At 31.8% G+C, this 24,903-nt stretch overlaps 1 protein-coding gene across 1 annotated transcript in view; it reads right to left on the bottom strand.

The window, feature by feature from the left end:
* Positions 1-1,959: 1,959 nt before the first annotated feature.
* The window catches only part of LOC145306437 (neurocalcin homolog), a 31,912-nt gene continuing 8,968 nt past the window's right edge, over positions 1,960-24,903 (bottom strand). The window contains exons 8-15 of the mRNA XM_080148532.1: positions 23,816-23,853; positions 20,636-20,681; positions 20,024-20,057; positions 17,821-17,841; positions 7,932-8,014; positions 7,246-7,301; positions 6,254-6,309; positions 1,960-3,797 (exon numbers count right to left, since the gene is read on the bottom strand). Of these exons, the coding sequence (XP_080004658.1) occupies positions 3,751-3,797; positions 6,254-6,309; positions 7,246-7,301; positions 7,932-8,014; positions 17,821-17,841; positions 20,024-20,057; positions 20,636-20,681; positions 23,816-23,853 (381 nt within the window). The 3' untranslated portion in view covers positions 1,960-3,750. The remainder of the gene's footprint in view (positions 3,798-6,253; positions 6,310-7,245; positions 7,302-7,931; positions 8,015-17,820; positions 17,842-20,023; positions 20,058-20,635; positions 20,682-23,815; positions 23,854-24,903) is intronic.

The raw sequence follows: 24,903 nt of genomic DNA, 5'->3' as shown, positions 1-24,903 counted from the left end.
GATCAAAATTGGTTTTATGCCACACTCAAAAAATAAAAATATTAAGTTTTTATTTTCTAGTGTAGATTGCCATAATTGTAGAGCATGTTTATTCATTTCTTAACATTTACAGCTAGACCCTTCTTTTCTTTTTTTCTTTTTATTCTTTCTAATATTAATTTGGCTAAGAAGAACACAGTAATAGTGTCTGAATGATTATGACGTAACAAAAAAAAATTAGCCAATGAGAGGCCGTTATTGACAAATGGTAAAATTTATAGTGGCCTCTCATTGGCTAATTTTTTTTGTTACGTCATAATCAGTCAGACACTATTACTGTGTTCCTTCAAAAATATCAAAATTATCTTTTGTATCAATTGGAACATTATATACATCAGGTAAAACAACAACTCGGTTATTCAGGGATATAGGGATAGGACAATGAATATAAAATTCATTTTTTGCTGTCTTTGGGTACTAGAACTAAAGTAACAGTTCTTATTTTGGATAATTGGATAAGACTTTGGGCCCTAGCACATAGAATGTTGCTAGAATCATTTTAAAAGCAGACAAGGCTTAGTGAAAATCATCAACACAAACACAAACAGACAAAAAGTTAAAATTCAAAACAAGATTATTAGGGTTGGTTCTTTTAAATATTTCTATTAAAGTATTAGTAGAGTAAGACAGAAACTTTACTAATATTCCTGTAATTAACAATTCTAATAAAATCTTTTTCCCAACCGAATAAAAATTTTGTATTTTTTGAAGCATTCTAAATTTGTACCTTCTATGATCAATTTTAGACTAAACACAGTCTGGGCTAACTAAAGGCTAAATAGTTTTCCATTTCTTCCTACTTATTTCTGTATTATACATTTATTAGAGATTGCCCTAGTTTAATTTAAGTAAACTTGATAGATAACATCCTTATATCCCTAATCTTACAATATTTCATTCATCTATTTCTCATTGTCTCTTCTCTCCTACTTTTTTCTTTTGCCCAGTTTTTCTTTCCCTCTTCTAACTATTATTCCTTTTATCTTCCCCTATTATGAATTTTTATGATGCTCTTATTATATGAGGAAAGGGTTAAAATGGAGAAACATATCTGTTTATTTTATTGATAAAATGATAGAATTGGTAGGTTGCACTTGCAAACTGAACCTTGGGTATTATGAAGTGTCAATACAGGATATCAATGATTCAGTAAAAATTGAGAGAAAATGCAAATTAGTCAATAAAGCTATTTATTTTCTTGGCCCTTCAAACTCTCAAGAAAACTGAAAAGTTAAAGATAAAATCAATGAATTGAAAGAAATATGTGGTCAGTATTAATGTGTCGAAACAAAAAAGCCGATTGCCATCCCTAATCATGTGGAATTACCACAAACTCCCTACATTTTGGAAGAATATGAAAATAAAAAGAAAAAGGAAATGTATCCCCGATATATACATCCACGACTAATTAAGGTGCGGCAAGGGGCCCAACTTGTTAGGGGTTCATGATGGGAATGTTGACAAGAAGTTTCATCCTTCTATCTTAAATAGTAGCTGATAAAATCACATTTCCCCCTTATCATTACGGACTGACTGAAGGACGAACAGACAGACATATAGAATTATAGAGTATCTTCACTGATCAAACATCTTTTAGCCCTCTAACCCCAATATGAGCTGAGATAATAAGGTGCAGCACATAATTTATCGAACCCGACTTTTACATCAATCATCAGGCAAAGATTGAATTTTATAGGACAATTTTAACATGCCTTAATTAACAATAAGAGCTGTCTGTAACATACAGATGTACAGACATACAAATGGACATACAGACGTAAAGAGGGGCTGGTTCCAATAATAGAAAGGTTTCGGATGCCAGCAAAACAGGCAGGGTCATCCAGATTCCTTGATTTTTTTTGTCTTTCTCTACTTATGGATGTTGTCATCCTTGTTTACATACAAATAAGAAAACATTACTTTAGGTTTAAATGATATATTTTAGATATTAATATTACATAAATAAATTTATTTAGAGTTTGATTATATTTAAAGAGGGTCATTTTTTTGCAATATTCCGTAAAATACAGTGCAAGCTTCCAGTCAAATGCGCCTATTAGGTCAAATTGTTCTTAATTATACAGATGCGTTTCATCAAAATTAAGTGCAGTTTGACCGAACAAGCGCATTTGACTGGAAGCTTGCGCCCAATTTTACGAATTATTGCAAAAAAAATAACGCACTTTGATGATATACACAAAATACAAAATCAAAATTCGAAATAATGTATTTCAATAATAGTCCAAATATTAAACAAAAAATTATATTCTTTATCATTTAAAGGAACTTTAAAGAGGAACTTTAAAGAACAGAATCAAATTGTTTTTATATTTGGTTAAAATTCACAAAAATTAGATTTAAAATTTGTATATTTCATAATTTGTATTATATTTAGGTAAGTTAAGTATATAGATAGAGTTTGATGATATAATGACATTTTGATTTAATTGTTTAAATAGGTGATTCAAAGTTATAGACAATTTTCCGCGGAAAAAACTGCTAATTTTTAATTCCAGTTTTTCTGGCTCAGTTGAGCTAACAAAAGAAGGGTTGTTTTATGATTTTTTCTTTTGGAAAATTATCTATAATACGATACGATATTGAATTTTCAGTATAGGTCCATAACTGGCTTTAATCCAGTGGAAATGGATCGGATTCGTAACCAATATATAATTAGGGACTAAAACTAATGGTTTGTTCTTGCCTATTGGGTCTATTATACCAGGGATAAAAGGATTAATTTAATTTTAAAGGCCTGGGTTAATGATCTTAAAACCAGATTTATCTAGAAAATATCAAAATTTTTCTAAAAGAAGGTGTCCTAACTTTTTAGATTTTTATTTAAAATAGATAGTCGGTGTTTTAGTAAGTAGTAGATGTAAAATGGTCAAGGAAAAGATTTGGTTAGGGCGCCGTAGGGTTAGAGGTTCATGTAGGGGCTTTAATTTGGATAAACCAAAAAACTCTGCATTTATTTTCAAATAGATCAAAATAAGATGGGAGGGTTATTTGTAAATATTTAAATTCTATGGACCATTTTACATCTACTACTTACTAAAAACACCGACTATCTACTTTAAATAAAAATCAAAAAAGTTAGGACACCTTCTTTGGAAAAATATTTAAGTAAAGAAGTGTTCTAAGAATAAAGAATAGTATAGATGTATTAAACCAAGACAACTACCAGGACCCACCTGTCAAGGACCTTTTTCGTTTGCTAGCATATTGCTTTATGCTCTTTTGTAGCGACTTGGCTGTGTTAATATTCCCGACGCTATTCTTTGATTTTCAAAGACCCTATTGAAATTCGGCACAGGGTCCTTGGTTAGAAGACATACAGTTATTTAACCCCTTCCTCCTCTAGCGTTTTACTCTAATGTTCAAATAGAAAAAAGATTTTACATATAAAGAGTCAAATAAGCTCCACCCACCAACATGAATATACAGACATATGAACCCCTAAAACCTAGATCCAATGCAAGAACGTTCGGGGTCGGGAATAAAGGTATGTTTACCACAACAATTTTTGGAAATACCTCAGAGCTGGATCTTTAAATCATTTTAGTGGTGAGCCAGATCGGGGTGAGCCAACTTTCCACCAATGAGAGCACAGCATTTTATGAAATGCCGCGCTGTGATTGGCTGAAATTCGGCTCACCCCAATCTGGCTAAAAATGTGTACAAAGATTTGATGCTTGCTACAGGTCATCTTCAGCTGAAGTCCTCTTCCTCTATGTCAGAGTCCAACTCTAGATCATCTGAAAACATGTCATCATTATGGATATAGAATACGTAAATATTGTGGCAAGGTAATTTTTTTCGTTAGTTTAGGTTGCTAATATAGTTCAATCGGTTAATGCGTTTCTGAATGGTCAGGAGAGAAAATGTGGTAAAGTCTTAAGGAGGGGAGCGGGGTATCATGATATTAGCCAGCTTGTAAAATCAACATATTTTCTCCGGTCCAACGGTTAAGCATTCAACTACCCTCTTTTAAAAAAAAAAATAATAAAGGGGGGGATTTTATTTTAATGGTGAACCTAAGGGCACTGTTCCTGCAGTGCCATACCCCACCTCATGCACTTATTTTCATAATATAATATAAAAATAAGGAGGTGGAGTTTTGTGCTTAACAATGTCTATTAGGGAAAACGGCAATATTTTTAAAAAGATTTGTTTACTTAAATGATCAAAACTGAGAAAACGCCGACTAACATAAAATCAAACTAGAAATATAAATTCTTGTACAGTAATTTTTCATTATCCCAATTTTTTCTTAAGATATAACCTATTTTATTTTAATTTATTTACATGTATAATATACATATATATGAAACTATTAAGATGTCCAAGGGTGTGGTAAAATGGTCCATTTTTATCTTTTTCAGGTAATAAACTACAGTGTGTTTTGTTGCAATTGTGGAGTGTAAATCCCATTTCTTATCCCTTAGGATCCCTGAGGTGGGTTCTTAAAAAAACTTTTGCCTCACTAAACATTCTTTGTCGCACTAAAATTAGTGAGACTCGCTAAAAATTTAGAGGGGATAATTTTCCCTCACTATTTTAGTGAGGCAGTGAGCAAAAAAAGTTTTTTTAAGAATTCACCTCTGGTTTGGGTTACTCATTTTTATATGTGTCTCAACTTTAATTTTATTGTTTTATCATGACTGACAGACCAAAAGGACCAAGTAAACTACATACTGGATGCACATTGTTATAGGTAATCTTTACAAAAAAAATCAGCCATCTATATTGTATAGCAGCCAAGAAATAACATTTTTTCTATAGCGTTATTGACTGACTGATGGATGACAAAGTAAATTATGGAATAGCTTTGCTACTCAAAATAGACCAATTCAACACGCACAATGAACAATGATATATGAAATACTTACCATTAAACTTTGATTAGGAATTTCAAGAAAATTAACGTTGTCTCTGACATGAAAATAAACAGAATTGTGTACAGAACGGATAAATTTTCAATTTCGCGCTAAAATAAACCAATCACGCGTCTCCTTTGTCACCAGTCAACCAATCAAATGCCGGTATGTCGTATTAAGAGACATGTAATTGGTTCATTTTGGCGGGAAATTCACAAAATCGAAAATTTAAAGTTGTAAGTGACTAATTAAACATCAAAGGTGAAACTATGTCATTGTATATTAAGAAGAAACACTGTACACAGTAAAAACTTACTTTTATAACATGTTAAATAGCTAGAATAGAATCATAGATGAATAAAAAATTACATACACATGGATAGAAAAATAATTCACATAAAATTCCTAGAATAAAATTATAAGCAGAAGCGTGCTTAAGAGAGGATGTATCGAGCCCCCTGGCAAAATAAAGGGGTGAATACACCCCCTAGGTGTCCACCTCCTTTGACAAGGCTAACACACCTCCCACCCTTTAACATTTACGGAGACTGTTAACAGATTTTTAAAAAATAGTTTACTAATCAAGGGATGCTTTTTTTTTTAACTTTTTAGTATGTTAATTATGTAGGGGACTAACAATACAATAGCACCCCATATTGATATCTGTATCACCTCCCTTAAAGCTGGGCTCTAGCCTCTATCGCATAGAAAATTTTAAGTGCAATCTTCTAATTATTATATCCAATCTTGTACAATTCTATTTAAACTTAAACTAAGATGACATTATCAACAGTGAAGCTCCTAGTACAAAATATATTCAGCAGTCTATATTAGATAACAGCTGAGAAAAATATAAATTCTTGAAAAAAATTCACGTTATTTGAGTATCGCATCGTATTAAATACAGTTTACCACGTATATTAAAAAAATTATAAGTTTAAAACCAGATTTTTAGCCCCGATTTATGATTTTATCATAGTTTTCGTGGTAAATTGTCTGTAATACGATGCTATACATGATTTTTCTGTATGGCTGAGAACTGGTTCTAATCCTGTGGATATTAATCTGTTTCGAAGCCTTAGTGGAAAATGTATTCCATAGCAGTACAGACAGAGCGCATGCTACTAAAAATAAGGGCTCGGCATCCGCGTACCAGCCGCGACTAAGCGTTTAACCCGTTTGGATGTTTTGAATTTTTATTTTGAAAAAAAAGAGATTGCCATATTTGGGTAAGGTTCATATTTCTAGTTTTTTTATTTAAATTCCAAAAGGTTGATGTCCCTGAGGGTTAGAGGCGGCTGCCAAGCCCTGCTAAAATTATAAAAATGTCGCACCTGCGGTTGTTACGACCACTGGCTCAATTGGTTCTTCTACAGCCGCATCAGAATTTCTAAAAATGTGGATATTGAATATTCAATTGGAATATTATACATGGAATACGTAGAAATAGTGACAGGGGCTTTTTTGTCGTATTTTTAGGTTGCTATCATAGTCCTCAGATATTGGTCAATATGTTCCTACTTAGTCAGGGGAGGGGATGGGGGTAAAGTCAAAGCCAGCTCTGTGAAACATTTTGTCTCTGTGGGTATGCGAGAATCTCTCACAATTTCCACTTATTCTATATCTATTTCAACAAATAACATTGAAAAATCAAGGAAAACGACATCTAGAAGCAACACAGTAGAAATCGGAATGGGAAATGGTAATTAAGAACAGAAAATAAGGCTAAAAAGAGACTCGAATGTAGAAATATTACAGCCTGAAATCGTCTAGAGACCTGTAAAGAGTTGAATTTTAAAAAATTGGTGGGAATTTTTTTTAGTGTGAGCAGGTACATTGTAAAGCAGAACCATATCTGTTTAATAGTTAGTAATATCCTTTGGTACAAACAGAAACACAGACAGAGATCCCGTTACTTTCATCTATAATACAAAGTAGAATGATGTTTGTCCGTCCGCCCATTAAGATCTCGGTAACCGTTGAACCTATTGGACTCTTTTCTTCAGGGTATATTACTACTGGTTCTGTAATGGTGTTAAGCTATTTTCTTGGGGGGTGGGACACCCTCAACCTCCCCTTAAATGAAAATAAAATTTAAAAAGGGGATCGACTAACCTTTTTAACCCCCCCTACTAAAAAAATAACCCCCCCCAAATTTTTTTTTCTTCACTTTTTCTTTTAAAATCTAAATAACACAAAATTAGGTTGATCAAACCTCTTGGGGCAAAACCTCTAGAGGTTAGGGGCTAAGCCGCTAGTAGCTAAGGATATAGTAATAGGATAAATTCTAAAATTTCCAATTGCGTGTTCATAAAAAACTATTCACCTTAAAACCCGTTCCATAAGTCCCTGATCTGCTAGACACCCAGTTATAAACTCATCCTACAATATAAATACATATTTCTATCTATCTATTTATCAATCAATCAATGAAAAATTTATCTATGTAGTATAGTCTATCTAATCCATAAATATCATTTTTATGTATCAGACAGAAAAAGCTTATTTATATGTTGTGCATATGATTATCTTTCATTTCTCTATCTAACTTTATCCATCTATGTATCTAAATATATTTCTATTTATCTATCAATATATCTATTTGTCAATCAATCAATCAATCAATTAATCTATCTGTTTATCTGTCTATCTATCTATTTGTCTGTCTGTCTATCTGTCTGTCTGTCTGTCTGTCTGTCTGTCTGTCTGTCTGTCTGTCTGTCTGTCTGTCTGTCTGTCTGTCTGTCTGTCTGTCTGTCTGTCTGTCTGTCTGTCTGTCTGTCTGTCTGTCTGTCTGTCTATCTATCTATCTATCTATCTATCTATCTATCTATCTATCTATCTATCTATCTATCTATCTATCTATCTATCTATCTATCTATCTATCTATCTATCTATCTATCTATCTATCTATCTATCTATCTATCTATCTATCTATCTATCTATCTATCTATCTATCTATCTATCTATCTATCTATCTATCTATCTATCTATCTATCTATCTATCCTCACCTCAGAAACCTCTCCATTGCCATCAATATCCAAAGTTTTGAACAGCTGTCTCGCTTTTTCCATACACTCTTGCCGGCTCAAACCTTATTACACATTACACACTTTAATTTGGCGTTTCTTGAACTGAACATGGTTGTTCTTGCTTTAAATTTATTTTAATTGTAGGATAATTTCAAATTTCTATTATCTAAATTAACTACATACATAGTTTATTTAACTTTTTCTGAGTAGCAAAGGTTTCTATAATATGAAACACACTATACTACCAAAAAGGCAATTTGTAGTATTTCAACAACCTAAAACTTAATTGTCCTTGTATTTGAAGCAATAGCTATTATTTCATACCTAAGGCAAAAAGTATTTAAATTGAATAAATGCATGCATATATATCTATTATTAAATTATTCAACAGTTAGGAGGTTGAAACCAACTTTAAAGTGGCAGAATATTCTACTCTTACTATTTCAAAAGGGGCGATTACTTCCCCCTCCTTTCGGCCCCTTTTTTTCTCTCTCTTAGGAATTTACATGGTCAGGGGATGGCTCGTCTGAAGTACAACTTTTTACCCTCCAACTTTACGCTAACATATATATGGGTATAGTCCCTTTCATAGCAATGCCTCTTAAGGGGCGATTCGTCATATTTTCACATTATCTTTTCTCCTATTTCTATCCCAGGGGGGGGGGTGGCTCTAACCCTGCGGGGCAACCATCTAACCTAACCTAAAATAACCTATAAAAAGCAACTGTGTAATATGACGAATCGCCCCTTAAAGGGCGTTGCTCCGAAAGGGACTATTTTTGAAACTATTAGAGTTGGTTTGTCATTTTTGTTTTGCAAAGTTTGGTTAAGAGCTTTACGTCACATGAGCCATTCCATGTCAAATATATGATTTTAGCAATTGTGAATTTTGAGTTTCTCGTTAAGATGTCAAAACCATCATCAAGTACTTTTTATTTGCTGGTAAATATTGATATCATCAATAGATTGTAATGCCAGTTTTGCAGGAGGGAAGGGACATTGGAATATAAATCATACTATCTCTAATTTTTGTAAACTCATTACTGATTGTAAGGTTCAAACTAGAAGCATACAAACTTTTTCTTCCAAAAACTTTAATCTACAGAAGTATTAATTTTACTTTTGTTTATCATGATTGTTGATGTACCACTGTCTTATCTCTGAAGGTTTGATTTGCATAAAATAGAAATTATATCTTCTTCTAAAACTTGGTTTTAACCTCCTAAGTGTAAAAAGCATTACTAAATTAATTAATTTTTATTTTCAATGTAATATGCAGTTTATTGATTTATCACTTAAAAAGATTTATTTGTAACATAACATACAATTTTAATTTAGAGCACAGAAAAAATACTCCATCAATCTCCCCCCAAAAATTATTTAATTTTTAAGATAATATAAAAAATTACATGTTGGGCACCCTTAACCCTAGGCCAAAAAAACTACTAAAAAGTAATCTTTTTTAATTTCAGTTCATCAAATTGGAAAAAAATATAGCTTTGAAATATCCTTTTTTTAACAGCACTGTCAAATAAAGTACAATGTACTTATTTTTAACTAAATTAGTTTGTAATCCTTATAATAAAGTAACAGGATGTGTGTTTGTCTGTGTTTCTGTCTGTTTGTACCAAATGATCAGGTTCTCCTCAACAGGTTAGCTTCTCATAGGTCCCAGGAAGGTTTATAACTATTTTGGGGGAGGGTACCACAACCCTCCAAAGAGAGATCACAAAAAATCAAAAAAATTTATGTATAGAGACTCCTACCCAACATAGCTAGGTATCGTAGAAACTTGAATTGCAACATAAATAGGTATCATATTATTTTTAAACAAAACAAAACATTTAAAGTGCCACTAGAGGCTTCTAAGGGGCGTAACGGCTAGCAAAATTATAAAGAAGGTGGGGGTATTTTTTATTAGTTTGTTTGTTATTCTATATCAAGTTAGTTTAGGTTATATTGGTACTTTGTAGTCATACATTGTTAGGGTAATGCATGGTTAGGTCCCCCAATCCCTTGAATAGGGAAAAAAACTACTCTTCCAATATGAAAAGAGTGGGGTGGGGACTAGGCTCCATTTAAACTTCCTATATCTATTATTTATGGTAATTGGTATCTTGCTATTGATGTGTGATTAAATTATTATATAGCTGTCATTTAAGTCCGCAACTGTCTGCAGTAAACCAATTATAACAATAAAACTTTTAAATCAACTCTCAGCTATAAGTACAGGAAGTTCTTTTTTCTGATATTTTAAGATATTATACTTTAATAGTTATTAATTGCATCGTATTACAGACAACTTTCCGCGGAAATTAAATTAAAAATTATAATATTAAATCCATTTTTGATAGACCCAAAGGGCCCAAGTTCCGGGTTAAAAAAACTGTTATTATTAATATGATTTTTATTTTAGTATTCGTAAATTCGTGAAATAATGGCTATAATTTGTTACGATTCATGATTTTTTAGTATGACATAGAACCAGTTCTAATTCAGCGGATGCGAATCGGTTTCGAAGTCATGCTGGAATAGTTATTTCTTTCATCGTATTATAAACGGCTTTCCGCGGATATAGAATGTACAATTATAAGATTAAAACCAGTTTTTTAGCCCCGTGGTGCCGAAGGCACGGGCTAAAAAAAACTGGTTTTAATCTTATGATTGTACATTTTTTTATTTGTAGAAAGCTGGATATAATACGATGCTAGACATAGTTTTTTCGTATGGATGAGAACCGGTTCCTATCCACCGGATTCGAATGAATACGAGAAAGTAGTTTAAACTGTGAGTAAGTGGCATCAAAGGGAGGGAAAGCGCGGGTATTTAAAGGGTAGGGAAATGGAAGGAAAGTGAAATATTTGCACTTTATAACATTACAGTCAGAAATAAAAAAAAACATCATAAACAGACAGACACAAAAATTGGCTTTTTTTTTATTAAAAACTACTGAAAAACAAGAATATTTTATAATAGGAAAGAGAAGAAAAATATTAGAATATTTTTACCTTCTTTTTTTTGTCCTTAAAATTGAAAAATATTTTATATTTATTTTTCCCACCTGTTTATAAATTCTTGATATAGCTTTTGTATTATCCGCTAATGGGTAGTAAAATTCTAGTAAATTGGTCTGGTCAACTTTTAAGCGTCTTTTGCTAGAATGGGGACAAAGATATAAAAGAAACAAGGATGAAAACATCCATAAAAGCGAAGCATTGAAACGGTAGGACAAACGGACATTAACACTTGTATAGTGTCAGAACTAAATAATCAGAATATAAATGTATAAGGATCGGAGTAAAATTGTAAGTAAATTTGTTGAAAAACTGCTTGATACAGGATAATGTTTATGGACATACTTACATTTGTAGGACTTGATTAAAGAGTTGCTTTGCTTATAACATTATACTTTGTTGTTCCACGAATCAACATACCAAAAATCAGATCAATCGGAAATTAGATCACATAAAAATTTGTTGTTAAAAGTAAAAAATCAACATATTTAAAATGGACGTACGGACATTCTTGTTATGATTATAGAGTTGCTACGCTTTCTAAATCGTACCTAACTTTTAAAGGAATCATCATGCAAAGTTTGAAATCGATAGGACAATTCTAACATGCATAAATTAATGAAAAAAGCTATCCGTTTGTGACGGACGTACGGACGGACGGACCGACCCTATAGAAAAGCTTCGCTTTTAAAAACATCCAGTTACATTTTAGTAAACTTTGTCCGATTGATCATTGATAACAACCCCCTCCCCCCACCTTATTTTGAAATATATTGAAAATACGATTTGGGGTAGTTTTATCTCCCCTCTATGCTGTATTTCAAAAAATAAAGTATTAAGATATAAATGTTAATCCGTCAAAATCGTGCTAACCAATGAATCCTTTGATTCTTCATTTTTGGAAGGTTTATATAGGTTTGTGATAGCTTTAAGCTATTTTTCTACACTATCCCTTCATATTCGAATATAGAGGCCATATATGTAAGCTAGGGGCAAAGCCTCGGATACTAAACATTAATCTATGAATAAAAAACCATATTTGTGTTAGAAATCTGCCAAACTCCATTTTAACAAGATTTAAAAGCCCACCAATTTTTTTATCTTTAAACAATCAACATGGCAATTTATAGCCGAAATCGACAAGCCAAAAAAAAAAAAATAAACAAATGCTGAAAATTTATTTTTGGAATTGATTATTACTGTCCTCATAAGTGAGTCCGTCTGACTTTGGTATTAATTTTAAAAATGCTGCATTATGTTTACTCAGCATACACTCGTAGAATATCAGGAAAAAGGGAATGATATTCTGACAAATAATTCTAAAGGAAAATTTCCCCCACAAACCCCTTTTCCTTTTTCCTCCCCTTCTTACCCATCCCTCTTCACTTACATGAGAAAACAAAATATACTTCCACAACGTTAAAAGGTTTCGTGATTTTTTGTTGAATTAATTGTTAGAAAAGCTACCCCTGGTAGAATATAAACAAGAATGACCGCATCCGATGGACAAATGGACTAAGTGAGTTACAGGGCAGATGTCATTAGTTACTTCAAAAAAAAAAAATTAAAAAAGAGTGAGAGAACGATGATAGAAAAAAAATCTTTAAACATTAATATTAACTGGAAAAATATGGGGGGGGGGGGAGTATAAATGTTCAACAGGGTACTTAATGTGAAAGCGTCATCGACTAAACGAGTTTGTAACAAATATCAAACACTTTGTTAAATTCAAACTTGTACTAAATGCTAAGTAATTTTCAATTCAACGCTATTTGAAATTTTATAATTTAATATATAGACAATTTTCAGAGAAGTTTTACAATGGCTCATTTAAAAGTTTATGCTATTTAAAGGAGGGAGGACAGGAGGTGCAACATGCCCCTGTGGGCTCAAGGCGAAGTTACTAGAAGCTAGAGGTGAAGTTACTATTTTAATAAAATTTGTATTTTCACTTCAGTAATGATGATTGTTATTATCCTTGTTCAGTTCTAGTTTTATTTCATTCTTTTTAGAAGCAAAGCATTTCGATAATAAGGGTCGGTCCGTCCGTACGTCTGAGACGGATAGCTATTTTCATTGATTGAGGCATGTTTGAATTGTCCTATCGATTATAATCTTTGCATGGTGATTCCTGTAGTAGTTAAGTACGATTTAGAAAGTGTAGCAACTCTATAATCATTACCAGAATGTCGTTACGTCCATATTAAATATGTTGATTTTTTACATTCTTAACACCTAATTTTTATGTGATCTAATTATCCGATTGTTCTAATTTTTGGTATACTGATTCCTAGGAAAACAATATACAATATTATAACCAAAGCAACTCTATAATCAAGTCCTAAAAATGTAAGTATGTCCATAAACATTATTCTGTATCAAGAAGTTCTTCAACAAATTTACTCACAATTTTGCTTTGACTCTTATTCATTTATATTCTGATTTTTCAGCTCTGACTCTATACAAGTGTTAATGTCCGTTTGTCCTACCGTTTCAGAGCTTCGCTTTTATGGATGTTGTCATCCTTGTTTTATTTAAAGTTTATGTTGTTTGTTTATATTTAAGGTTTATTCTCAGACAATTTTTCATGTTCTGACATTTTTGTATAAACAATGTCAGTAAAAATCAGGGAGGGAGGTGACATTGGCCTGTTTATTACACTAGTCCCTAATGTTTTATTAAAACGTTTTCTTATTTGTTGGCTCATCAACTTTAGGAACTCTTATTGAATTTTGATTAGTTGGGCCATTAAGTTGAATGTCCAAACGATTCAACCACTAACCAACATCCATAAGTAGCGAAGCTCAAAAAAAAGAATGGATATTGGGAAAAAATTTACTGAAGGGCAGTATCATACAATAAACATTAAACATAATAAAATTGGTAAAACAGCAAACCTTTAAAATCACGCAACCTTTAAAATCACGAAAACTTAAAAGTCTAGGAATCGATCTAGCATCGCAATTGATATACAAATCTTAATTAAACTTGTTGGATATATGTAGAATATGAGCATATTCAATCCCTGATAATTTAGCCCTCTATCTTGAAAAAGAATTGAGAAAATCACAAAAACTTGAAAATCTAGGATCGATCTAGCACCCCAAATAACAGACAGAAGGACAGCACAATGTATGTACATTGATGGGCATTTATAATAGGAATCTTCATTAAAAATTTTAGCTGTCTATCTTGAATAGGAGCCGAGAAAATCCCCATATCGTTACGGACGGACTGACGGACAAAGTGAATTATAGGGTAGCTTCGCTACTAAAAAGTAGAATGAAAGTTACCAAATGCATAAATGATTTAAAATAAAATAGTTTGTCAAAATTATATTGTATCATCTCTAACCACTTTCATTAAAGGCATAAAGCCGACATAAACTAGAGTTAATGAGTCCTTAATAAATGGCGTACCAGGCAAAAATCTATTAATACAATACAACACCTTACTTGACCTAATCTAATACACTATTTGTTTAATAAAAGATTTTTTAAAAAAGAATTTGTTAATGTATCTATTGAAAAATAAATAAAATAAAAACTTTAAAATTAAAGTTTACCTGTTTATGTCAAATAATTTTATTTCCCATTTTTTTATTTGAAAGCAAACAAAGAATAAACTTATTTGTTCAATAATACTTCCGTCAATATTTTCTATTTATTTATTATTGGTGATTATTTGGTGAAAGGAATAGAGATAATCTAATACATACTTGCTAAATCAGCCAATAGGAATTGAGCAGCTTGTATTAATAGTAGACAAACGTTATGCATACTGTTAGAATTGTTATAAACTCTAGTTTTTGGAAATATGAGTACTATTTTTGTGCTATTTGTAGTTAAGGAGCTACATTGTAAAATGTGGGAAAGGTTAAAAAGTTTTAAGTAAGTTGGAACATTTTACCACATAGCTCCTATACTTTATATACTTTACAACAGGAGTGGTTCTTATATATCCATAAACAAGAGCCGCGCAATATGAATTTTAAAAAGGTGCACATTTTTTTCACAACCATTAAATCCGTAAATCTTCAAATAACAAAACATAAACAAAGGCATTTGTCGTCTGATAAACCCTTTTAAGTTTGACAAAAAATAAAATCAGATGAACCATCTTGATATATTAGGTCTATTGTTAAAGGTTTATATTTGTAAACAGTGAAGGGGAAAAGGTTATGTTCATTTAAACAAGGATGACAACATACTTAAGTAGCGAAGTTCATACATATAAAAACGGATCTTGGACAAAGTAGCCTCGGACAAAGTAGCTTCGGACAAAGTAGCTTTCGGACAAAGTAGCTTTCGGACATTTACTTGAGAAAAGTAACCTCTTATGGAAAGTAGTCTCCACTGTATATAAAGGTCATGGCCGCAGCGCTCGGCTTCCTGGCCTGCCTAGCCGCGGGCGCTCGGACCCTAGCATATAACCTAACCTATGTTAGACTCAGAACATTTATTTAAGAAAAATATCCTCAACTGTTAATACATAGGTGGTTTAGAATTTCGCAGATTTTACAAACAGTGGTTGGTAGATTTTTACAATTTTCAATATTGTTTTTAGAATTTTTAATAATGTTTTTACAATTTTTAGCAGTGGAGGCTACTTTGTCCCGAAGCTACTTTGTCCGTCAGCTACTTTGTCCGAAGCTACTTTGTACAAGATCCATAAAAACCATCTAAATTTTAAAGTAGGCGTGTAAATCATACTTCCCCAACAAAAATTATATAAATCTCTCTGCCAACAATATATAGAGAGTATGCACAGAGATCATAGGAATCTTCACTAAAAAAAATCAGCTTTTCTATCTTCATTGACAAAAGTTAAGAAAATCACGTTTCTCTTGTAAAAAAAGAAATTATGAGCATTATCGACTTATTGATGGACAAAATACAATTACTAAATGTATCCCTTTAGTTCATAGGAATCTTTGCAAAAAAATTTCAGTTTTTAAAAGCGAAGCTTTTCTATAATTAGGGTCGGTCCGTCCGTACGTCCGTGACGGATAGCCTTTTTCGTTAATTTAGGCATGTTAGAATTGACCTATCGATTTCAAACTCTGCATGGTGATTCCTTTGGTAGTTAGGCACAATTTAGAAAACGTAGCCTTACGTCCATTTTAAACATGTTGATTTTTTTACTTTTTAAATAACAAATTGTTATGTGATCTAATCATCCGATTGATCTGATTTTTGGTATATTGATTCCTGGGACACCAAAGTATAATTTTATAAGCGAAGCAACTCTATAATCAAGTCTTAAAAATGTAAGTATGTCCATAAACATTATCCTGTATCAAGCAGTTTTTCAACTTTACTTACAATTTTATATACATTTATATTCTGATTATTCAGTTCTGACACTATACTATTCGCTTTTATGGATGTTGGTATCCTGTTTTAACTTAAATCGAAGCTGAGAAAATCACTGTCTTCTCCTTAGCCGTACAGACAGATGGACATATAGACGGATGGAAAAGTGAGTTGTTGAGCAGCTTGGATAATAAAAAGAAATCCTTTCATTATGGTGAACAAAATTACCACTTCATGTAGATAAAAATTATTGATGGAAAAGTTTAAACACCACTGTTTTTGTGTAACCAAATCAAGATTAACATAGTTAGTGACGGACAGACATGCAGACACATCACAACTATTGAGTAGCTGCGCTGCATATAAGAAGAAATGAAGATCCAATAATAACGTTTGCCAAAAATGGATTTAGGATGTACGTGGATATATTGACAGGGGGAAATTTTGTCGTCATTGTTCATATGAACACAGAAATAAGGTATAACTAACAAGCGAAATAAATCTAAAATAATATTTGGTGGGCAAATGGAGAGGTCGTTAATTTTACGATGTGTTGCCCCCCAACGACAGCTGAAATACACGTATATGTTTCGTGATTTTTTTCCGAATTAATTTAATTGTTGGTATGATCTGATATGGACATCATTTATTGGTCAATTCGTTCAATCAGTATTAGGGGAGGGGATGGTATAAAAGGGGTTGATAGGGGGGGGGGGGTATTGTTATTTTAGCCAGCTACTATCATTACTTTATCCAAAAAGTACATGAAAATCTAGTAATGTAATTCAATTTTGCCAAAACACTTTTGCACCTGACAACAAAAAAGACAAAAAAAATGAAATTAGTTCATAATGGAAGATTAATCAATAATATAGAAATATTGACTTTTACAACTATTTTGGATAAAAACAATCATTTAAGTCTGAGTCACAAAATTAATTCATTCAATACTACATTAATTAAACTAATATTTTTTTAATCTAGTAAAAATAAGTATTCAATTGAATGTATTTGTGAAAATTAATTAGGTAATTCTTTATTATTTTAGGAAAAGCACTTTAGAAGGGGAGGGGGGCTTTTACCCTTGCAGATTCTTGCAGAACTTTACTTTGCATAGCCAACCTAGCCTAAAATAAGCATTTGAAATAAGTATTTTACCCTTAAAAGATCGGTTTTTTACAGATGCCATAAAAACGTTGTAAAATCTTAGTAAAACCTTAGCGTTCGATATCCGTTGTAAGCAGCTGTGAAACAGCGGATTTCTGGCTGCCTCCAATCCCGGATTTTTGAAGCAGCTTATAGTGTCTCCAAACAAATGTTACAATGCTTGTCTAAACTACACCGATTGACGTCATATTGTGAGAGAATATGACATCAATCGACACTTTGGCCAAAGGTTGGAATATTTGTCCACTTTTTTGGGAGACACTATAAGTTGCTTCAAAATCCGGGATTGGTTAAAGCTATTCACGATTTTTCAATAATTAAATATTATTATTATATGTATTGTTTCATGCAAATTAAGTTTTAAAACATTACCGTGAGATTCGTTACCTGCAACTGAAATTTAAAAATTATAAATGGCATTATCTTTTATAATTTGTTCAATTAAAGTCAATTGCTGATAAATTAATCTACCCCCAGTATAATAGGTCCGAATGCTGTCTTCTTATATTATAACACTTGGTAAAGAAAAGATTAATTTGTCATTAAATTTTCCGAATTTAAAATTTGCCGCGAAAATGAACCAATGACGTGTTTTGTTTTCAAAATATTAGCGGTTTATCGGATGTTTTTAAAAAAACCCATACACCTTATTGGTTCATTTTAGCGTCAAACTAACCAATCACATATCTTTTTAAAAAAATACATCCAATAATAAGCTAGAATTTTGTAAAGGAAACACGTGATTGGTTCGTATCTGAATTTGCCGCTGAAAGGAACCAATCACACATCTCCCTATAAAAATTCTAGCGTATTATTGGTTGTATTTTGAAAAGAAGACGTGTGATTGGTTCAATTCAACGGCAAATTTAGAAAGTTGTGTCTAAACAATAGATGGGGGCATTTTGAACAAAATTATAAAGATTATGCCATTAAATTTACAATATTAACAATAATTGATTAAAAAGACAAAATTTAACTGTGTTTCATTGTATATGTGTTTGTTTCAAATTTTGCTAAATTAAATCAAAGCAATTTTTTAAAAATTTTGTTGTGTTTTTGTATTTTAAAAAAAACTGTTTTAGACAAATTGGACGTCCAAAATATATTAGATTACCCCCCTAAAACCATTCAGACCGCTTATTTAAACCCCCTCCTAATAAAAAGCTTGGACGTCCCTGATGTATTTTTAAAAAGCTTTAATTTATTTTAGCTAATTTCTACAAACACTTATTAGTACTCAATATGAAAAATTATTTTATTTTGAACATGACGAATGAAATACCAACGTTCTAATGAACAGTGAATTCTAAATATTTGGAGCTTTCAATATGAAACTGTGAGTTTAAAGAACAATGAACATTAAATCAGGGCTCGTCATCCGCGCATCAGCAGCCTGTAAGCCTCAGGAAAATTTACCTTTTTTCAATTTTAAAAATAAGCTGAAAGTCTAATCCTGACCTAAATATGTAAATACTTCTTTTATATAAAAAATAAAAGCATCCAAACGAGTTTAAGTGAATTTGAGGCTTAGTAAGGCTGCCGAGCCCTGCATCAAATATAGAAACTGTGTAATTTATTTAATTGTAAACAAATAACAAACACAATTTATGCAACAAGAATTTCTTTATCATTACTTTTAGTAGCGGAGCTAACCTATAATTTGAAATGTCCGTAAGTCAGATAATTAAGTGATTAGGTAAGTTGGTCGGTCAGTAATGGTACTAAACCATATAAAAGAAACATATGTGAAAGGTTTTGTGATAATCTATTTTCCATAAAATATTTATAACTCGGGTTGGGCCGGATATCCGGCCATTTTCAATATCCGGCCGGATACTGGAAATCCGGCTGATTTCTATCCGCTTATCCGGCCAAATATCCAGTTATACAGCTGTATATCCGGTAATTTGCCGTTTATCCAGCGTCGGCTATATATTAGACCGGATATCCGGCATTAGAAATCTGCTGGATGTCCAGTATCCGGTATCCGGCCAAAAAAGTATCTGGCCCAACCCTATTTATAACCACTGAGCATCAGTATGTCCAACCATAATGTTTTTTTTGTTTCGCTACCTATTGATGCTGCCATCCTTGTTGTGTACTAATTTTAATTCTTTTTATTATTTGTTTACAATAAATTGATGAAATTTTAGAGAGATACAAAAAAGAAAGATTCTTGTTTTAGCTTTTCCAGTATAGATTCAAAACAGTTTTTTATCCCCTGGATTTAGAACCGGTTCTAAGCCATACTGAAAAACCTATATTGTAGACAATTTTCCACGAATGAAATCATACAGTTTTGTTTGGTCTAGGACTGGAGCCCCTCGGGTCAACAAAACTGGAATAAATCTAATGATTTCTAATTTAACTATCCGCGGAAACCTGACTATTATACAATGCTATGAATAATCATTTTTATCCGCGGAAAGCTGTTTTAACATTTATTTGGTGATTTTTTATACACTCCAAAAACTGAAACTTGTCATAAAATATGAAAAATATATTCTCCCATGTATGTATCTCTCTAAATTAAAAAACTTGAAAACAAATGTTTTACAATAAAATGGTCACTTACCCGTCTCTGCATCCGAATTTTCATAAATCATTAACTGAAAAAATAGAAAAAAATATTTGTATATTTGGATTAAAACCAGTCCTAAGTCATACCGAAAAATAATGTATCGTATTTTAGATTTTATTATAGCCCATTATGTCGGTAAATTGATGTTCATCTAGAATTATGATTTAAGTAAAGAAATGTTATCAAACAACACATGAGAAACTTTGTTCGCAAATATTTGGTATTAGCGGCTACGCCCCCTAGAGGCCTCTAGGGGCACTCGAGGAGAGGAGAGTCGAATTTGATAACCCAATTTATTATTTTAGATTTTAAAGAAAAAGAAATATTTTTTTTTGGAGAGGGGTTGCCTTCTCCCATTTTTAATTTTATTTTTTAAAAAAGTAACAGTCCAATGTTCTCTCCCTCCCATGTATTATACTGTGTATTAAAAATTATTTTCTTTTTAATTTCCGCTTTTCATAAATTTAATTATCCTTGTTTTAAAAATCTAATGTATATTTCTCGCATCGTATTATAGACATCTTTCCGCGGATATCAGTCCAAAGAACCTGTTTTTATCCATAGGATATGAACCGGATTCTGAGCCTTACTGGAAAATAGAATTACCAACATATCAGTCATTTCTCTCACTTCAATAGTTCCAGACCCATCCCTAAATAAAACAAAATTTATTAATTTGGGACTTTTCCACAAAGTTCTTGTTGAGCACCGAAACCTCTCCCCTCCCCCCCCCCCCCCCATAACATATATTTAAAATAAATCTAAGATGAGAGTTTTTTGCTGTACCTAACTCCTTCGGGCACTATACCTGTGATGCCCTAACCCGATTTAAAGATCCAGCTCCCATAAAATGAATCAACAATTAAATGAAAAACTACCCCTTATTTTCAATCAATTTTGAAAATAAGATGGGGGTTTTAATGCTTGATAACGTCCTGTGAGTGAATGTGCTTTAGATTAATCGTTGCATTTCACCACAATAAAGAAAAGGAAAATATCAAGAATGTTTTTTTTTAAATTTAAATTTAAATCAGTTTAGTGTAAGCTCTCAGAGCATACAGTCGCATGCACAATGTGAAAGCTGCAGTAAACTCACTTGTGACTTAAGTGAGTAACTTCACACAAAAAATGTAACTTGTAAATATCAACTTGAGTTATATAAAAAAATATTTATTCCAAGACACAACTTCTAGAAACTACAACTCAAAATGGATCTAAGTGATAATATCTACATTCTACAAACCCAATTCAATGTCAACCACATTTCCAAGACAATATCAACACTTCATCTTCAAAATTTCATAATCCTCATAAATTAAAATCGCTACTATGTCATCTTTGCCTTCATTTATAAAAATAAAATTCTTCAAATTTAAAATATTTTACCTAAAACGGCCACTTATTACCAAGAAAATAAGTAATATTTCATAGTCAACTTAGCCTTCAAAAAATTAATCTTCCATCAAACCTTCTAATATAACTTAATCTGCCAGACATTAGTTGTAAAATTATACTTACAACACTCACTTCTGTAATATTCATAACAAAATTGGCCTAGCATCAGAATTCTGTGTGGGTTAGCATTTTTCTAGGTTTTACGTAGGTCTCCAAAAATTAGTCCTTAGATTTACGCTTAATGGAGTGGGGCATGAATCTATTTTGACTACATATAATAATTCAAAATTTCAGAGGCGTTTTTTATTAAGTAGATTTAACAGCAAATGTCACCAATATCAACTTCAAACCTAAAATAATGTATCCTACTCGGCTACCATGTTCAATTCTTAATCTGCTAGACATTAGTTATAAAATTATACTTACATCATTCATTCTGTAATAAACATGACAACAATGGCCTAGTATCAGAATTTTGCTAGCTAAGTTGTCGGGTTAGCATTTTCTATTATAAAGGTCTCCCAAAATTAGTCTTTAGATTATGCTTAAGAGGGCAAGGGCATTTATCTATTTATGACTGCATATATTAACCTAAACTTTCAGGAATGTCAATATTGTATAGATTTAACAAAATGTCAGCAATGTAAACTTCTCCAAACCAAATTACCGTATCCTAAAAGGCCACCACATTCCATTCTAATAAATCACAGCTGCAAACAATTTAAACATCTAAATATAGAGTAGCTTCCTTCTAAATATCACAATAAAATTTTTTTTATTTATGATACAATCAGCATAATTTTCTTCTAAACACACAAATCAGCATAACTTCTAAATGACATTCATTATTTCTACAATTTTTTTACTCACAAAATTTCATTATAACTACAATAATAACTACATATATAACTACAATATAACTACATTAATAACTACATTTATAATTACAATATAACTACATAATAACCACCAGTTAAGTCACATTTAATTTTGCAATCATATCTCCAGGGGGGTTTACTCCCTTATCAGAAAACACAAACCGCGGCTTGGGTAAACCCTCAAACTTGACTAATGGTCATAAATGAGGTGTCAAGTCGCAATTATTTACTTATGACTGACTTTATGTTCTTTTTTGCATTATGATTAATTGTAATTGTTTTTTCTTCTATAATCCACTTACATAAACGTTGTCATTTGTATAATAATTGAATTTGAAATATACATACATACATACAAATTATAGGATTTCTTACTTTTTATCTAGAAAACCAAACTACAAAATATATTTAATTACCAATTCACAAGTGTTAAAATGTTACGTTTATATTGCATTTGAAATTGTTTCATGTTCATATGTGTACTGGACAATGCTCAGATGCTTGTAATACATAACCTTAAGGTTACGCCTCTAGTCTCTAGGGGAGTGAGAGACGTAAAATCGACTACAACTATCTAAAGACCTAATTTTGTAAATTTTCATAAGAATTAATTTGTTACCAATTTTCCTCCTACTTCGTTTACGAATTTCTTTCATCAATCTCAGGAGTTTTGAGGGATAAGACAATAGACTATACATCATTTTACAATGTGCATTAATGATTGTAGACAAAATAACTCCATTTGTAGAGTAAAAATATTGGTTGAATAGATTGGTTGAACCACCTAATTAAGATTTTTTTAAAAGTCCTACAAGTTTTAAGCTAACAATTGAGAAAACATGTTTAAAAATCTTTGGGTACCAGTATAATTTACCTTTGCAATGTCCCCTCCCTCCCTGGTATAAACTTGAAAACTACAGTATAGAATTTAATAATTATTGGGAAGTAAAATGTTTGAATTAGTTCTAGGTCATACTCTAATTAGTGTTACTATGTAATTAATACCAGGGAGTAAGGGAGGGGACAATGGATCGAATATTCATTTTTTTGGAGTCTCAGACTTTGGGTATTGGCTTAAAGGGAATGTGCAAGAATTTACTAGCGCATCAAATGCCGCTAACTCGCAAAGTTAGTTTTGAATATAGCAGACGGAAGAATTTGTTATGACATGGCTGGTTTAAAAAAATAATTTCTCCAAAAAATATCATTTCATAGATAAAAACTTTATTGTGATATTTGTGTAATAAACAATCTAAGAACTCTAATCTGACAACCTAAATTTAATTCTTGTATATAGTGGCATTTAAAATCTGGGAATGTGTGTTGAACGAGTTCTAGGGAGATTTTTTTAGTGATTAATTAAATTACAAAATGGTTACGTCAGTCTGATATACTGGTAATCAAAGTCGGATGTTATTGTTCAAACGTTTCAACCACTAATTTCAATCACTAGAAGGGGAATTTTTTTGTTTCATCATTGGGGATGCACATAAATTTATAGAAACTGATTAACCTGTCAAGAAGTTTGAACTGCCATCTAAAAAGTTTATGCTGTGTTGATATTAATTTCAAAAATGCATTTTTTCCTTATTTTTAATTTATTTTTCTATGCATTTTTTATGGTATCATGACTCAACAGTAAAGTTCTAGTTTTTTTGGTCAGTTGAATTTGAATTGCCGAATGTGTACACAGTCTCCTCGGTGTTTCCTCATCCTATCACAATATTTACTTCTAGCTAAAAAACTTCAAACTTTAAAAAAAGTTTGAAACTTTTTTACCTAGTAGTAAATATTGAGAAATGATGAGGAAACTGTGTACACATTCGGCAATTCAAATTTAACTGACCAATTTTTTGGATAAAACTTTAGTAATGGATAAAGAATATGTGGATATTGTGAGAGATTTTCACATACCCTGATAAAATGTTCCTGTAAGCTCGCTATTGTAACGATACCCCCCCCCCCCTATTACTCTACCCCCTCCCCTCCCCTGATCATGGAAGGGCAATATCTGAGGACTATATAAGCAACATTGATTATGGACAAAAATCCCCCTGTCACAATATCCACGTAGTCTATATCCATTTCTTTGGTATAACCAGGGAAGAAAGAGGCGTCACTAGACTTTATTTAAATCATACTAGCGGCTATGCCCCTAGAGGCCTCTAGTAGCACTTTAATTTTTTTTTATATTTAAAATATGTCTATGTTGCGCTTGATGTTTATGTTTCGTTGAAATCTCTTTGTATAATCGAGAAACGTAAAAAAAATTTCGATTTTTTGTGATTTCTCTTGGGAGGGTGGTGGTACCCTCCCTCAAAATAGTTATAAACCTTCCCGGGACCTATGAGAATCTACCCTGTTAAGGAGAACCGATCATTTGCAGCGGTTAGCGAGATCCTTCGGTACAAACACACAGACACGCAAACACACAGACAGACAAACAGACATCCTGTTACTTTAGTATAAGGATTATACTAGTTCTTAAAATTTCATAAAAAATGTGGGAACTTAATTGATTCTTGATTGGGAAATAAAAAAACAAAACAAATTCGGACTCTAAATCAACCCAAATAAATAAGAGAACCAGTGAAAAGGGAA

The sequence above is a fragment of the Acartia tonsa genome, chromosome 14, assembly GCF_053477335.1.
Source record: "Acartia tonsa isolate MP-2025a chromosome 14, ASM5347733v1, whole genome shotgun sequence".
Taxonomy (NCBI): Eukaryota; Metazoa; Arthropoda; class Copepoda; order Calanoida; family Acartiidae; genus Acartia; species Acartia tonsa.
This window is presented reverse-complemented; position numbering and strand designations above follow the sequence as displayed.